At 40.2% G+C, this 16,338-nt stretch overlaps 1 protein-coding gene across 2 annotated transcripts in view; it reads right to left on the reverse strand.

Annotated features, from left to right (window-relative positions):
• The window catches only part of OSBPL11 (oxysterol binding protein like 11), an 80,845-nt gene that overhangs the window by 44,313 nt on the left and 20,194 nt on the right, over positions 1–16,338 (reverse strand). Inside the window, exon 2 of one of the 2 annotated variants that reach the window (XM_007537012.3) lies at positions 6,890–6,958. The exons of the other annotated variant lie outside the window; for it this stretch is intronic. Within the exon in view, the coding sequence (XP_007537074.1) occupies positions 6,890–6,958 (69 nt within the window). The remainder of the gene's footprint in view (positions 1–6,889; positions 6,959–16,338) is intronic. 2 annotated transcript variants of the gene reach the window in all.

Below are 16,338 nucleotides of genomic sequence, written 5' to 3' on the forward strand. Positions count from 1 at the left end.
AGGTACAGTACTCATGTTACTAATAGTGGTGGGGGTAGGAGGGTGGGATGAGAGAAACAGAGTATCATATGCTATGCTGAGGATCAAACACAGGACCTTATGTTGGACACTCCAACACTTTAACCACTGCAATACTGCCCAGAATGCTAGCTGTTTGTCCTTTTCTTGTTCTTGTTGTTGTTCAAATTCATATTTTTTTATTTCTTTTTTAAAACTTTTTTATTTATAAAAAGGAAACATCAACAAAAACCATAGCATAAGAGGGGTACATTTTTAACAGGGTTGCTTATTTTCTCAAAGACTTGGAAGAGATTATTGGATTTAATACAAGATAACCTCTGATATTATATTTCTAAAACTTATAACCTATCCTTAGTAAATATAAAAGTAATCTTACTATGGTATGAATGTGTACCCACAAAATCCACATTAGGGTTTCTAACTACTAAGATAATGAATTAAGAGATCAGAAAGGTGTGGTCCTAGAGGTGGCACATGGATGAAACACTTGGTTCTCAAGTATCATTCCAACTTTAACCTCTAGCAGCACATGTGCCAGAGTGATGTCTGGTTCTCTTACTCTCTCCCATCTCTCTCATTAACAAATAAAATCTTGGATTAAAAATAACAATAATAAAATCTTGAAAGAAAAAAGAGATAAGACTTGACTGAGTCAAAGAGAGTTGGGCAGTAGCATAGCGGGTTAAACACACATGGCGCAAAGTGCAAGGACCGGCCTTAGGATCCAGGTTAGAGCCCCCGGCTCACCACCTGTTGGGGAGTCCCTTCACAGGCAGTGAAGCTGGTCTGCAGGTGTCTATCTTTCTCTCTCCATCTCTGTCTTCCTCTTCTCTCTCCATTTCTCTCTGTCCTATACAACAACGATGACATCAACAACAATAACTACAACAACAATAAAAACAAAAAGGGCTTCATCTGCACTATTCCAGCCTTTAGATCCATAATTGTTCAACAATTTGTTTGGCTTTGTATGTTAACTCTCTTTTCAGCCACCAGGTTCAAGAGGCCAACAGGATGCCGACCAGACTTCTCTGGACTGATGACCGCACCAATGTGTCCTGGAGCTCCGCTTCCCCAGAGACCCACCCTACTAGGGAAAGAGAGAGGCAGACTGGGAGTATGGATCGACCAGTCAACGCCCATGTTCAGAGGGGAAGCAATTACAGGAGCCAGACCTTCCACCTTCTGCAACCCACAATGACCCTGGGTCCATACTCCCAGAGGGATAGAGAATGGGAAAGCTATCAGGGGAGGGAAGGGGATATGGAGATCGAGTGGTGGGAACTGTGTGGAGTTGTACTCCTCCTATCCTACGGTTTTGTTAATGTCTCCTTTCTTAAATAAATAGTTAAATAATAATTTTAAAAACCAAGGCCAACAAAAAGGAAATAAATAAATACTAAAAAAAATTTAAAGAAAAAAAGTGACTGAGTCATGAAGGCCTTCATAAATGGGATCTGTGACTTATAAAAGAGATCCAAGGAGGTCCCTGACCTCCTTTTTGCCACATGAGAATTCAGTTCAAATGAAGGTCCTTAGCTGGCCACTCTTGATGTTGGACTTCCAACTTCCAAAACAGAAGTAATTTTTCTATTGCTTATAAGCTACCCAGTCTATGAATTTTGTTATACAGTCCAAATGGACTAAGTTATGAGTCCACATACAAAAAAATTATCAAATAAAAAGGGTCTATTAGTAAGTAATTTCTTTAATGTACAAAAAGACATCAAGGTGGGGGTAGATAGCACAATGGCTGATAGCAAGAGCTCCCCATTTTGCGAGTTCCTCCATCTTAGAAACTTTCTTTATAAGTCAAAGACAGTAAAAGTTGAGAAACAAGCTGACCTCTCCTACAGGAACATCCAAGTCATCTGGACAGCACAGATGACCTGTTTGAACTTACAAGAATGATGTTGCAAAATAAGTGTTTATGAGGCAGTTTGAATTTGAAAATATCCACTCAACTTTACCTGTATACCTGCTTTGCTGAGATAAATTGACATCATAGAGATTAGAATGTACTGTGTAGATAAAGATGTTATGTATAACTTATGCCCTTTGCTTTGCTCAAGATATTCCCCCAAGATGTTATGTGTAACTGTTTTCCTTAGATAAAGACATCCTGCTTGTGTAACCCTGATCCCTTGAAAGTATAAAACAGAGGGTCTCAGAGTTGCCCAGCATTCCTAGCCCAGGAAGTGGTCCCAGCTAGTAAACCCTCAGCACTGAGTTCACCTCTATGTGTGCTGTGTGTCTGTGTGAATAAATCTTTGACAGAGTGACATTGTCACTCTGTACATGTCTGTCTTGGTCTGCAGTCAAACTTGGTCAGTGGCATCCTAACATAGCTATGCACAGACTTTAATGCCTGAGGTTCCAAAATTCCAGTTTCAATCCCCTGCATTACCATAAGCCAGAGCTGAGGAGTGCTGTGCTCTGATTAAAAGGGGGGGGGCAGGGTTCAGGTCCTGGAGCATGATGGCAGAGGAGTCCTAGAGGGGGTGGGGGTTGTATTATTATGTGGAAAACTGGGAAATGTTATACATGTACAAATTATTGTATTTTACTGTCAATTGTAAACCATTAATTCCCCAATAAGGAAATTAAAAAATAATAAATAAAAACATCAAGTTTGGGGGCAAATTGTAGGCATATGTATTATATTTCAATGAAGCTGCTCACAAAAAAAGCTACAACAAATGAGGGAACAAAAATACATGAAAAAAACCCTTCCTCACTATTATAAGTAATCAGTATATTAATTTCAAACATACAAATGAAAATGACTGGTTTCTTGTCTTAAATAATCAACTCAGGGCTGATGAAATAGCCTATATGGGCAGTATGCAGCTTTGCTATGTGTGCAACCAAGTTCAGACTTTGGCCCACTGCACTGAAGGAAGAGTCAATGCTGAGGTCTCTTTCACACTTGTCTATCTAAGAAAAAAAAATTCCAGTAATTATTTTTCCAACTTCAGAATAACAAAGACATCCAGTTTAGGGAAATGACGAGTAAACTTTAAAGTGAAATATCATCAAATATAAATTCAGTATAGAAGGCATTCTCACAGATTCAGGTGGTGATATATACAAGTTGTCATAAATAAGGACCTGAGTTCAAGCCCCTGAGCCCACCTGCAAGAGAGAAGATTCAAGAGAGGTGGAGCAATGCTGCAGATATTCCTCTTTTCCCCTATTTCTCTTTCAGAAAAAAAAAAAAAAAAGGAGGGGAGGAGAAGGAGGAGGGAGAGATAGAGTCATCAAATGGGCATTGAAGACCCAGAAATATCCCTGGTGACCAAAAAAAAAAAAAAAAATTCTGGCTTAGAAACATATTTTATGATTAACAAAAACTTTAGTTAAGAATTTGGATGGAGGAGGTGGGAAAGAAAAAAAAAATTGAAAAAAAAGAATTTGGATGGAGGGGGCCAGGCAGCAGCCCACCCAGTTAAGCACACTTGGTACAAAGCACAAGGACCAGCGTAAGGATCCCGGTTCGAGTACCTGGCTCCCCACCTGCAGAGGGTCACTTCATAAGCGGTGAAGGAGGTCTGTAGGTGTCTTTGTCTTCCCCTCCTCTCTCCATTTCTCTCTGTCCTATCCAACAACAACAGCAATAACAACAATAAACAACAAAGGCAACAAAAGGGGAAAAACAGCCTAGAGGAACAGTGAGCACAGTGCAGGCACCAAGCCCCAGCAATAACCCTGGAGGCAAAAAAATAATTTGGATGGAAAGGTAACCATGTGTTTAATTCTGACCATCCTGGGAGTTCAATGCTTAGCATTTAGAGAACTTCTAAACTTCATGGAAGGTAATCATTCCCACTTTCAGGAATCAGAATTGGAAATGGAAGAAAATCAGTCTTGTGTGCTTTCTTATGGGACTACATTCCAAAACAAGATATTATTTATAGAATATATCCACTCTGGATTTCTTTTTTATTATTATTTTTATTTATTGGATAGAGACAGCCAAAAATCAAGAGAAAGGGAAGATAGAGACAGAGAGAAACCTGAAGCCTCTTGAACAATATTCTTCCCCACTCTCTCAAATAAAATAAAAATGTAGGGGGCTGGGCGGTAGTGTGGCGGGTTAAGTGCATGTGGCACAAAGCACAAGGACCGGCTTAAGGATCCTGGTTCGAATTCCCGGCTCCCCACCTGCAGGGGAGTCACTTCACAAGCAGTGAAGCAGGTCTGCAAGTGTCTGTCTCTCCTCCTCTCTATCTTCCCATTCTCTCTCTCTCTATTTTTCTCTGTCCTGTCCAACAACAACAGCTATAACAACAATAACAACCACAACAAGGGCAACAAAATGGGAAAAATAGCCTCTAGGAGCAGTAGATTCGTAGTGCTGGCACTGAGCCCCAGTGATAACCCTGGAGGAAAAATAAATAAATATAAAATAAAATGTATAAAAAATGTAATAAAAACACTACACATGTGACTGATATTCAAGATAGTTTATAAGTAATCCATTTTTGTTTTAGGCAAATAGAACAGAGAAATCCAGCATGGAAGGCCTGGGTGGTGACACACCTGGTTGAGCGCACATGTTACAATGCTCTAGGACCCAGTTAGAGCCCCCAGTCCCCATCTGCAGGGCGAAAGCTTTGTGAATGGTGAAGCAGTGCTGCAGGTGTCTCTCTTTCTCTCTACCTCTCTATCTCCCCTTACCCTCTTGATTTTGGGCTGTCTCTATCCAATAAATAAAGATAAATTTTAAAACATTAAAAAAAAAGAGAGAGAGAAAATAGAGAATTTGTTCAAGATGTCTGACATATGGTGGTGTTGGGACCTCAGAGTGTCAGGCACTAAAGTCTTTTTGTACATCCACTATGCTATCTCCCCAGACCTACTTATTTAAGAGATTTAACAGGCATTATAAAATGATTCTTTAATAGTCACATCCTAAAGAGTATGTGGAAGGACCTACAAGACATAAAACCAAAGTTGAATGAAGTCAGAACTATCTGAGTTCAAATTCCAGTTTTATCACTTAAAGACTAAAAAAAATTAATATTGATTTATTTATTCCCTTTTGTTGCCATTGTTGTTTTATTGTTGTACTTATTGTTGTACTTATTGTTGTTGTTGTTGTTGCTGTTAGATAGGACAGAGAGAAATGGAGAGAGGAGGGGAAGACAGACAGAGGGAAAGAAAGACAGACACCTGCAGACCTGCTTCACCGCCTGTGAAGAGATGCCCTGCAGGTGCGGAGCCGGGGGCTAGAACCCGGATGTTACTCTGGTCCTTGCGCTTCGCGCCACAGGCACTTAACCCACTGCGCTACCGCCCAACCCCCAGATGTTTAAAATTTTTTTTAAAGAACTTATTTATTTATTCATGAGAAAGATAGGAGGAGAGAAAGAACCAGACATTAATCAAGTACATGGGCTGCCGGGGATCAAACTCAGGACCTCATGGTTGAGAATCCAATGCTTTGTCCACTGCGCCACCTCCCAGACCACCAGATTTTTAAATTTTAAAGTCTTTTATTAGTTATTGGATAGAGACAGATATAGGGAAATTAAGAGAGATAGGGGGAAAAGAGAGGAGAGAAAAAGTGACATTTGTGGCAGTTTCACCATTCATGAGGCTTTCGCCCTATACAATGGGGATCTAGGAATAGAACCCAGGTCCCTTGGGCATTGTGACATGTGTGTTCTACCAGGTGTGCCATGGCCTGACCCCTTAAAGAATTTTTTAAGATGTTCTAAACTTCTTTTTAAGATGTATGTGTGTATTAACAGTAGAGAGAGAAGGGAAGCAAGAGAGAACCAGAACATCACTCTGGCATATGCAATGCCAGGGATTGAAATTGGGACTTCATGCTTGAGAGTTCAGTGCTTTATCCACTGCACCACCTCGCTGGTTACCACTTAAGTAGTATTTTAAAAACACAATGCACGGGGTCGGGTAGTAGTGCAGTGGGTTAAGCACATATGGTGCAAGGCGAAAGGACTGGAGTAAGGATCCTGGTTCCAGCCCCCGGCTTCCCATCTGCAGGGGAGTCGCTTCACAAGCAGTGAAGCAGGTCTGCAGGTGTCTTTCTCTCCCGCTCTCTGTCTTCCCCTACTCTCTCCATTACTCTCTGTCTTAACCAACAACAATGACATCAATTACTACAACAATATAACAAGGGCAACAAAAGGGAGTAAATAAATAAATATTTAAAAAATTTTAAAAACCTAAAAAAAAAAAAAAAAATCAGTGTGCTACCTCCAACGGAGCCTCCCTATGACTCTAACACAAAGTATAAACAGCCCAGTGCAGGGGCTGGGAGGTGGCACACACAGTTGAGGACCTGGGTTTAAGCCCCCATTTCCCACTGTAGGGAGGAAGCTTCACCAGGGTAGTACAAGTGTTTCTCCTTCTCTCTGTCTCTTACCTCTATCATAAATAAATAAATGAATAAATAAATAATAAAATCCAATGCAGGTGAGCAAGTGATTCTCAACCTAATGTAATAACACTGGAGGCATTTGAAGGCTATTTTATTAAAAATGTCAACAATTCTTATCTAAGAGGTTTCCTAATCATGCCTAAACTGAAGTATAAGAATATAAAATCATCGGGAGTCAGCAGGTTAAGCACAGGTGGCACAAAGCATAAGGATCTCAGTTCGAGCCCCCGCCCCACTCCCCACTTGCAGGGGAGTCCCTTCAAAGGCAGTGAAGCAGGTCTGCAGGTGTCTATCTTTCTCTCCCCTCCTCTGTCTTCCCCTCCTCTCTCCATTTCTCTGTGTCCTATCCAGCAATAACGACATGGGCAACAAAAAGTAATAAATAAATAAATATTTTTTTAAAATAATATAAAATCATCAGCCATTTTTCTGGTCTCTTAGGAAAGTAATATGACTTACCTGTACTGCCACCCCGTGACCAGGTTGGTATACTTCATTAAGTAGCCATACACATTTTCCATGTGGTCACTGTTTCAAAAATAAGATTCAAAGTCAATGAAAATTAGAAGAATTCCAGAAATTTAACTGCAGTGATGTTAAAAGTAGTGCAGCAGGTTAAGCACAGGTGGCGCAAAGCTAAGGACCAGTATAAGGATCCCTGTTCAAGCTTCTGGCTCCTCACCTGTAGGGGGGGGGTCACTTCACAGGCGGTAAAGCAGATCTGCAGGTGTCTTTCTCTCCTACTGTATTCCCCTCCTTTCTCCATTTCTCTCTGTCCTATCCAACAACGACATCAACAACAACAATAGCTACAACAATAAAACAAGAACAACAAAAAGGGAATAAATAAATATTTAAAAAAATTTATTGGGAGTCGGGTAGTAGTGCAGGGGGTTAAGCACACATGGCGCGACACACAAGGACGGGTGTAAGGATCCCAGTTTGAGCCCTCAGCTCCCCACCTGCAGGGGAGTCACTTCACAGGCGGTGAAGCAGGTCTGCAGGTGTCTTTCTCTCCCCTTCTCTGTCTTTCCCTCCTCTCTCCATTTCTCTCTGTCCTATCCAACAACAACATCAATAACAACAACTACAACAATAAAAAACAAGTGCAACAAAAGGGAAAATAAATAAATATAAATTTTTTTAAATTTATTTATTGGATAGACACAAGATTATCAATAGAGACGGGAGAGATAGAGAAGGAGGGTGAGAGGTGGGAGAGGGAGGGAAGCAGACATCTGTAGCACCGCTTCACTGCTCACAAAGCTTCAAGAGCTTGAACCTGAGTACTTGTACATTGTAACGTGCACTCAAACAAGTGTGTCACAACCCAGCTCATAACTATAGAGCTTTTTTAAAATTCTTTTATTATTCACTTATTGGGTAAGACAGAAATTGAGAGGGAAGAGAGATGAAGGGAGGGAGGAGGAAAGAAAAAAAAAAGAGAGACCTGCAACTCTTTTATTTACCACTTGTGAAGCTTCCACCCTGCAGGTGGGGACTGGGGCTTGAACTTAGGTCTTTGGCACATTGTAAAAGGTGCGCTTAACCAGATGCACCACCACCGGACTGCAATTATAGCACTTTTTTTTTTTTGCCTCCAGGGGCTCAGTGCCTGCACTACGAATCCACTGCTCCTGTATGCTGTTTTTCCCTTTTGTTGCCCTTGTTGTAGTTATTGATGTGGTTTTTTGTTTAAGACAGAGAGAAATTGAGAGAGGAGGGAAAGACAAAGAAGGGGAGAGAAAGACAGACACCCACAGACCTGCTTCACTGCCAGTGAAGCGACCTTCATGCCGGTGGGGAGCCGGGGACTCAAACTCAGATCCTTACACTGGTCCTTGTGCTTGGCACCATGTGAGCTTAACCCGCCACACTACTGCCTGGCCCCCAATTATACAGCTTTTTAAAAAAATATTTATTTATTCTTTTTTGTTGTCCTTGTTTTATTGTTGTAGATATTGTTGTTATTGATGTCATTGTTGGATAGGACAGAGAGAAATGGAGAGAGGAGGGGAAGACAGAGAGTGGAGAGAAAGACACCTCATACCTGCTTCACCATCTGTGAAGTGACTCCCCTACAGGTGGGGAGCCAGGGGCTTGAACCCTGATCCTTAAGTGGGTCCTTGAGCTCTGCACCCCGTGCGCTTAACCCGCTGCGCTTCCCCTTCCCCCATTCCCAATTATACAGCTTTCAAAGTAGCTTTAGATGAATATTTTCTACAAATGCATTAAACGCTCTTCAGAAATAATAATTTCAGAACCGGGGGTAGCTAAATTGGTAGGCTATGTGTTTTAGCATGGTAGGTCCAAGATTTAAATACTGGTACCATTAGGGAACAACAATAGTACAGAGGGAAGCTCCATAGATGGTGGAACTGGTGTCTTTCCCTCAAGTTGTTTTCCCCTCTCTATCTGAAATAAGAGATATGAAAAAGCTAGACTGGGAGTGGTGATTTTATGCATGCCAAAACGTCTAAAAGGAATGTTATTTCACTAGATATTTTCAGACCAAAATTACTCCTCCATAAATTAAGCATGTGGCGTAAAACACAAGGACCAGCGTTAAAGATCTGGGTTCCAGCCCCTGGCTCCACACCAGTAGGGGGGGTTGGGGAGGGTGTTGACACTTCACAGGCCATGAAGCAGGTCTTCAGGTGTCTTTCTCTCCCCCCTGTCTTCATTTCTCTCTGTTCTATCTAACAACAACATCAATAACAACAACAAAAAAAAAAACAAGGGAAATAAAAGAAAAAATATAAAACAAATTTTAATTATAAACTGTATTTGAAGGAAGCAACCATCACCAAGCCTGCCCTGAAAGAAGTTCTGAAAGGTCTCCTATAAACAACCAGACCACCACAAATAGGACATATATCAGAACACTCTAAAACTCTACAAGAATGGCGTTAAAATATCTTCAATCTTTGATATCAATAAATGTCAATGGCCTGAATTCACCTAGTAAAAGACACAGAGTAGGAAGATGGATCAGAAAATACAACCCAACAATATGCTGTCTACAGGAAACCCACCTAACTCAACAAGACAAACACAGACTTAAAGTGAAAGGATGGAAAACTATCATACAAGTCAATGGCCCACAAAAAAGGGCAGGAACAGCTATTCTCGTATCTGACATGATAGACTTTAAAATAGATAAGATTAAAAAAGATAGGAATGGACACTACTTAATGCTCAGAGGATCAGTCAATCAAGAGGACTTAACTATTATTAACATCTATGCACCCAATGAGAAGCCATCTAAATACATCAAAAATCCACTGACAGAGCTACAGCAATATATTAACAATAACACAATCATAGTAGGGGACTTCAACACCCCACTCTCTCAACTTGACAGATCATCCAGGCAGAAAATCTATAAAGACATAAGGGAGCTAAATGAAGAGATAGATAAACTAGAACTACTGGACATTTTCAGAGTCATTCATCCGAAGAAACTAGAATACACATTTTACTCAAATCCACATGGGTCATTCTCAAGGATAGGCCACAAAAACAGCATCAGCCAATTCGAGAGCATTGAAGCATCTTCTCAGACTACAATGGAATTAAACGAACACTTAACAATCAACAAAAAATTAGTAACAGTGCCAAAATGTGGAAGCTCAACAGTACACTTCTTAATTTCTGGGTCAAAGAGGAAATCAAGGAAGAAATCAAAATGTTTCAAAACTTCAATGAAAATGAAGACACAAGCTATCAAAATATTTGGGACCCAGCTAAAGCAGTCCTAAGAGGGAAGTTCATAGCTATACAAGCACACATTAGGAAACAAGAAAAAGCACAAATAAACAGCCTGATTGCACATCTTAAAGACCTAGAAGAAGAACAACAAAGGAACCCTAAGGCAACGAGAAGGACAGAAATCACTAAAGTTAGGGCAGAAATAAATAACACTGAGAATAGGAAAACCATACAAAAGATCAACGAAAGTAAATGTTGGTTCTTCAAAAGAGTAAACAAAATTGACAAACCTTTAGCCAGACTCACAAAACAAAAAAGGGAGAAGACCCAAATAAATCGGATAGTAAATGAAAGAGGAGATATCACAACAGACACCGCAGAAATTCAACATATCATGGGAGGCTTCTATGAACAACTATATGCCACCAAGCTAGAGAACCTGGAAGAAATGGACGATTTCCTAGATACCTACCAACTTCCAAAACTAAGGAAAGAGGAAGTGGATAACATGAACAGGCCCATCACAGCTAATGAAATTCAAACAGTTATCAAAAATCTCCCCAAAAATAAAAGTCCTGGACCAGATGGTTTTACAAATGAATTCTACAAAACCTTCAAAGAAGAACTAATACCACTACTTTTAAAAGTCTTCCAGAAGATTGAAGACACTGGAATACTCCCTGCTAGCTTCTATGAAGCCAACATCACCCTGATACCAAAAGCAGACAGGGACACAACCAAAAAAGAAAACTACAGACCAATACCTCTGATGAACATAGATGCGAAAATATTGAACAAAATTCTAGCCAACCGGACACAGCAGTATATCAAAAAGATTGTTCATCATGACCAAGTGGGGTTTATCCCAGGCATGCAACGTTGGTTTAATATACGTAAATCAATCAATGTGATCCACCACATCAACAAAAGCAAGACCAAAAACCACATGGTCATATCAATAGATGCAGAGAAAGTCTTTGACAAAATACAACATCCCTTTATGATCAAAACACTACAAAAAATGGGAATATATGGAAAATTCATGAAGATAGTGGAGTGTATATATAGCAAACCTACAGCCAACATCATACTCAATGGTGAAAAACTGGAAGCATTTCCCCTCAGATCAGGTACTAGACAGGGCTGCCCATTACTATTACTATCACCATTACTATTCAACATAGTGTTGGAAGTTCTTGCCATAGCAATCAGGCAGGAGCAAGGAATTAAAGGAATACAGATTGGAAGAGAAGAAGTCAAACTCTCCTTATCTGCAGATGACATGATAGTATACATGGAAAAACCTAAGGAATCCAGCAAGAAGTTTCGGAAATCATCAGGAAATACAGTAAGGTGTCAGGCTATAAAATTAACATTCAAAAGTCAGTGGCATTCCTCTATGCAAACACTAAGTTAGAAGAAGTTGAAATCCAGAAATCAATTCCTTTTACTATAGCAACAAAAACAATAAAATATCTAGGAGTAAATCTAACCAAGGAAGTGAAAGACTTGTATACTGAAAATTATGAGTCACTACTCAGAGAAATTGAAAAAGACACAAAGAAGTGGAAAGATATTCCATGTTCATGGGTTGGAAGAATTAACATCATCAAAATGAATATATTACCGAGAGCCATCTACAAATTTAATGCTATCCCCATCAAGATCCCAAGCACATTTTTTAGGAGAATAGAAAAAATGCTACAAATGTTTATCTGGAACCAGAAAAGACCTAGAATCGCCAAAACAATCTTGAAAAAAAAGAACAGAACCGGAGGCATCACACTCCCAGATCTCAAACTGTATTATAGGGCCATTGTCATCAAAACTGCTTGGTACTGGAACATGAACAGACACACTGACCAGTGGAATAGAATTGAGAGCCCAGAAATGAGGCCCCACACCTATGGACATCTAATCTTTGACAAAAGGGCCCAGACTATTCAATGGGGAAAGCAGAATCTCTTCAACAAATGGTGTTGGAAACAATGGGTTGAAACATGCAGAAGAATGCAACTGAATAACTGTATTTCACCAAATACAAAAGTAAATTCCAAGTGGATCAAGGACTTGGATGTTAGACCACAAACTATCAAATACCTAGAGGAAAATATTGGCAGAACTCTTTTCCACATAAATTTTAAAGACATTTTCAATGAAACGAATCCAATTACAAAGAAGACTAAGGCAAGTATAAACCTATGGGACTACATCAAATTAAAAAGCTTCTTCGGGAGTCGGGCTGTAGCGCAGCGGGTTAAGCGCAGGTGGCGCAAAGCACAAGGACCAGCATAAGGATCCCGGTTCGAACCCCGGCTCCCCTCCTGCAGGGGAGTCGCTTCACAGGCGGTGAAGCAGGTCTGCAGGTGTCTATCTTTCTCTCCTCCTCTCTGTCTTCCCCTCCTCTCTCCATTTCTCTCTGTCCTATCCAACAACGACAACAACAGTAATAACTACAACAATAAAACAACAAGGGCAACGAAAGGGAATAAATAAATAAAATAAAATATTAAAAAAAAAAAAAAAGCTTCTTCACAGCAAAAGAAACCACTACCCAAACCAAGAGATCCCTCACAGAATGGGAGATCTTTACATGCCATACATCAGATAAGAGTTTAATAACCAACATATATAAAGAGCTTGCCAGACTCAACAACAAGACAACAAATAACCCCATCCAAAAATGGGGGGAGGACTTGGACAGAATATTCACCACAGAAGAGATCCAAAAGGCTGAGAAACACATGAAAAAATGCTCCAAGTCTGACTGTCAGAGAAATGCAAATAAAGACAACAATGAGGTATCACCTCACTCCTGTGAGAATGTCATACATCAGAAAAGGTAACAGCAACAAATGCTGAAGAGGGTGTGGGGTCAAAGGAACCCTCCTACACTGCTGGTGGGAATGCAAATTGGTCCATCCTCTATGGAGAACAGTCTGGAGAACTCTCAAAAGGCTAGAAATGGACCTACCCTATGACCCTGCAATTCCTCTCCTGGGGATATATCCTAAGGAACCCAACACATCCATCCAAAAAGATCTGTGTACACATATGTTTTTGGCAGCACAATTTGTAATAGCCAAAACCTGGAAACAACCCAGGTGTCCAACAACAGATGAGTGGCTGAGCAAGTTGTGGTATATATACACAATGGAATACTACTCAGCTGTAAAAAATGGTGACTTCACCATTTTCAGCCGATCTTGGATGGCCCTTGAAAAACTCATGTTGAGTGAAATAAGTCAGAAACAGAAGGATGAATATGGGATGATCTCACTCTCAGGCAGAAGTCGAAAAACAAGATCAGAAAAGAAAACACAAGTAGAACCTGTAATGGAATTGGCATATTGCACCCAAGTAAAAGACTCTGGGGTGGGTACATGGGGAGAATACAGGTTCATGAAGGATGATAAATGACATAGTGGGGGTTGTTAAATGGGAAACTGGGGAATGTTATGCATGTACAAACTATTGTATTTACTGTTGAATGTAAAACATTAATTCCCCAATAAAGAAATAAATTTAAAAAAAAAAAAAAAAGAATGTGTTGCTGACGCGCGGCGGGGTTTGATGGAGAGAGAATCCAAGCTCAGAGGGAACGCAAATCTTTATTGTTGGGTCAGACGGGTGGTTTAGGCCATGTGGAGCCAGCCAAAAAAAATGCCTGTATGATATAGGTTTCTGTTCACCCCACACTCCTGATACTATGAACAATTAGTTAAAAAGAAAAGGGGGAATTGTTGGTATGTTTCTAGTTCTGCTTCTGGGATCCCTTCCATTACATTGATTGGCGTTGTGGTCTATTTACATGGTCATTCTGTTACATTGGTTTGGTCTCACTCCCCCTGCCTCTGGGAGATTTTGGTTTAGTCTTTGCCTTTTCGCTTCTCCCTTCTCCCCGCCCCCTATCCTATGTACTTCCTGGGTTCCTGATGCTGCCTCCAGAGGAGAAAGATGCAGGGCAGATTTGTGTTGTGATTAGATTAGATTAGTTTTTTGAATCGTTCGCTTGTGAATAAAGAAATATTGCTTCTCTGTTCAGCCTTGTGTCCCTGATAGTCCGTCTCCCGCCGTGAAGCTAGCCCGGCATACTGGCACCCTGAAATTTGACTGACAAGAATTAAGTCCCCTTCTTTACCCTCATCTTGGATGGAGATTGAAGGAATCAAGTTAAGTTAGATAAGCCAGAAAGAGGATGAATATGGATGATTTGACTATGGGCAGAACTTAAGAAACAACATAAATGGGAGGTACAAAGTAAAACTTGGACTGGTTTCATATATTACACCAAAACAAAAGGACTCAAGGGAAGGAGGGCTTCAGGTCCTAGTACATGATGATGGTCCTAATTTGGGGGAGAAAATGTTATGCAGACATTTACCCTGGTGAGAAGAGAAAGTATACCCATATGCCAACAACTGTACTGTAGACCATTAACCTTACAAGAAAAAAAAATTAAATAAATGAAGTCTGTTGCTCTACCATTATGCTATTTCCCAGGCCCAATATTTCATTTTATAATAAACCCTAATATTTCTAATACAGAACTATTATATATGTGTATATATATATATGATCAAGTGAATATAATACAGTATTATAATTATAATTAAAATATTTCCTTACTTATTCAATACAGAAAATACAAAATCAAGGGATAGAGAGGTAGCTCTATGAGTAGGGGAGGTACAGTGCTATGCATACCACCCAGATTCAAACCCTAGCACCACATAGAAGGTGCTATGGCACCAGAGGAAGCTCTGGTACTGTGGTGTCCCACACTCTCATTTTCTTTTATTTTTTTAAAATATTTATTTATTCTCTTTTCTATCTTTGGGTTTTTTTTTTAATATTTATTTATTCCCTTTTGTTGCCCTTGATGTTTTATTGTTGTAGTTATTATTGTTGTCATCATTGTTGGATAGGAGAGAGAGAAATGGAGAGGTGGGGAAGACAGAGAGGGAGAAAGACACCTGCAGACCTGCTTCACCGCTTGTGAAGCGACTCCCCTGTAGGTGGGGAGCCAGGGGCTCAAACCGGGATCCTTACACCAGTCCATGCGTTTTGTGGCACGTGTGCTTAACCCGCTGCGCTATAGCCCGACTCCCTGTTTTTGAACTTTCTAATATTTATTTATTTATTGCCTTTTGTTGCCCTTGTTTTATTGTAGCTATTAATCGTTGTTGGATAGGACAGAGAAAAATAGAGAGAGAAGGGGAAGACGGGGAGAGAAAGACGCCTACAGACTTGCTTCACCACTTGTGAAGCGACTCCCCTGCAGGTGGGGAGTCAGGAGGCTCAAACCCAGATCTTTACGCTGGTCCTTGAGCTTTGCGCCACCTATGCTTAAGCCACTGCGCTACTGCCAGACTCCCTGTTGCCCTTGTCTTTATTTTTGTAGTTATTACTGTTGTTGTTATTGATGTCGTCGTTGTTGGATAGGACCCACTGCACTACTGCCCGACTTGACACTCATTTTCTAATAGTCGTACAGAGCAGTGAAATTGTGCAAAGTCCTAGATATTCTCATTCCTTCCTTCCTTCTGTCCCTGCCCACCCCTCTCCAGCTTTATGGCTATAAAAACTAAACAATCTAGATTGAGTGACATTTCCTCTCTCTTGTGGGGCACACAAAAAGTAAATCTATTATATTACACTAGTTCCTTAAGACTTCTAAAAAAAGAAAACCTGGGTTTGTTATTTTTTTAAGATTTTTAAAATATTTATTTCCTTTTGTTGCCCTTATTGTTTTATTGTTGTAGTTATTATTGGTGTTGGTGTTTTCGGATAGCACAGAGAGAAATGGAAAGAGGAGGGGAAGACAGAGAAGGGGAAAGAAAGACACCTTTACAGGCGGTAAAGCAGGTCTGCAGGTGTCTTTCTCTCCCGCTCTCTGTCTTCCCCTCCTCTCTCCATTTCTCTCTATCCTATCCAACAACAATGACATCAATAATCACTACAACAATAAAACAACAAGGGCAACAAAAGGGAAATAAATAAATATTTAAAAAAGAGGGTCTGCCCCCTCTGTCTTCCCCTCCTCTCTCCATTTCTCTCTGTCCTATACAACAACAACATGAATAACAACAACAATAACTACAACAATAAAAAACAAAGGTCAATAAAAGGGAAAATAAATATCAAAATATATATACTTATATAGAGAGACCTGCAGACCATTATGCTGTCTCCTC

This window comes from Erinaceus europaeus, chromosome 9 (genome assembly GCF_950295315.1).
Source record: "Erinaceus europaeus chromosome 9, mEriEur2.1, whole genome shotgun sequence".
Lineage (NCBI taxonomy): Eukaryota > Metazoa > Chordata > Mammalia > Eulipotyphla > Erinaceidae > Erinaceus > Erinaceus europaeus.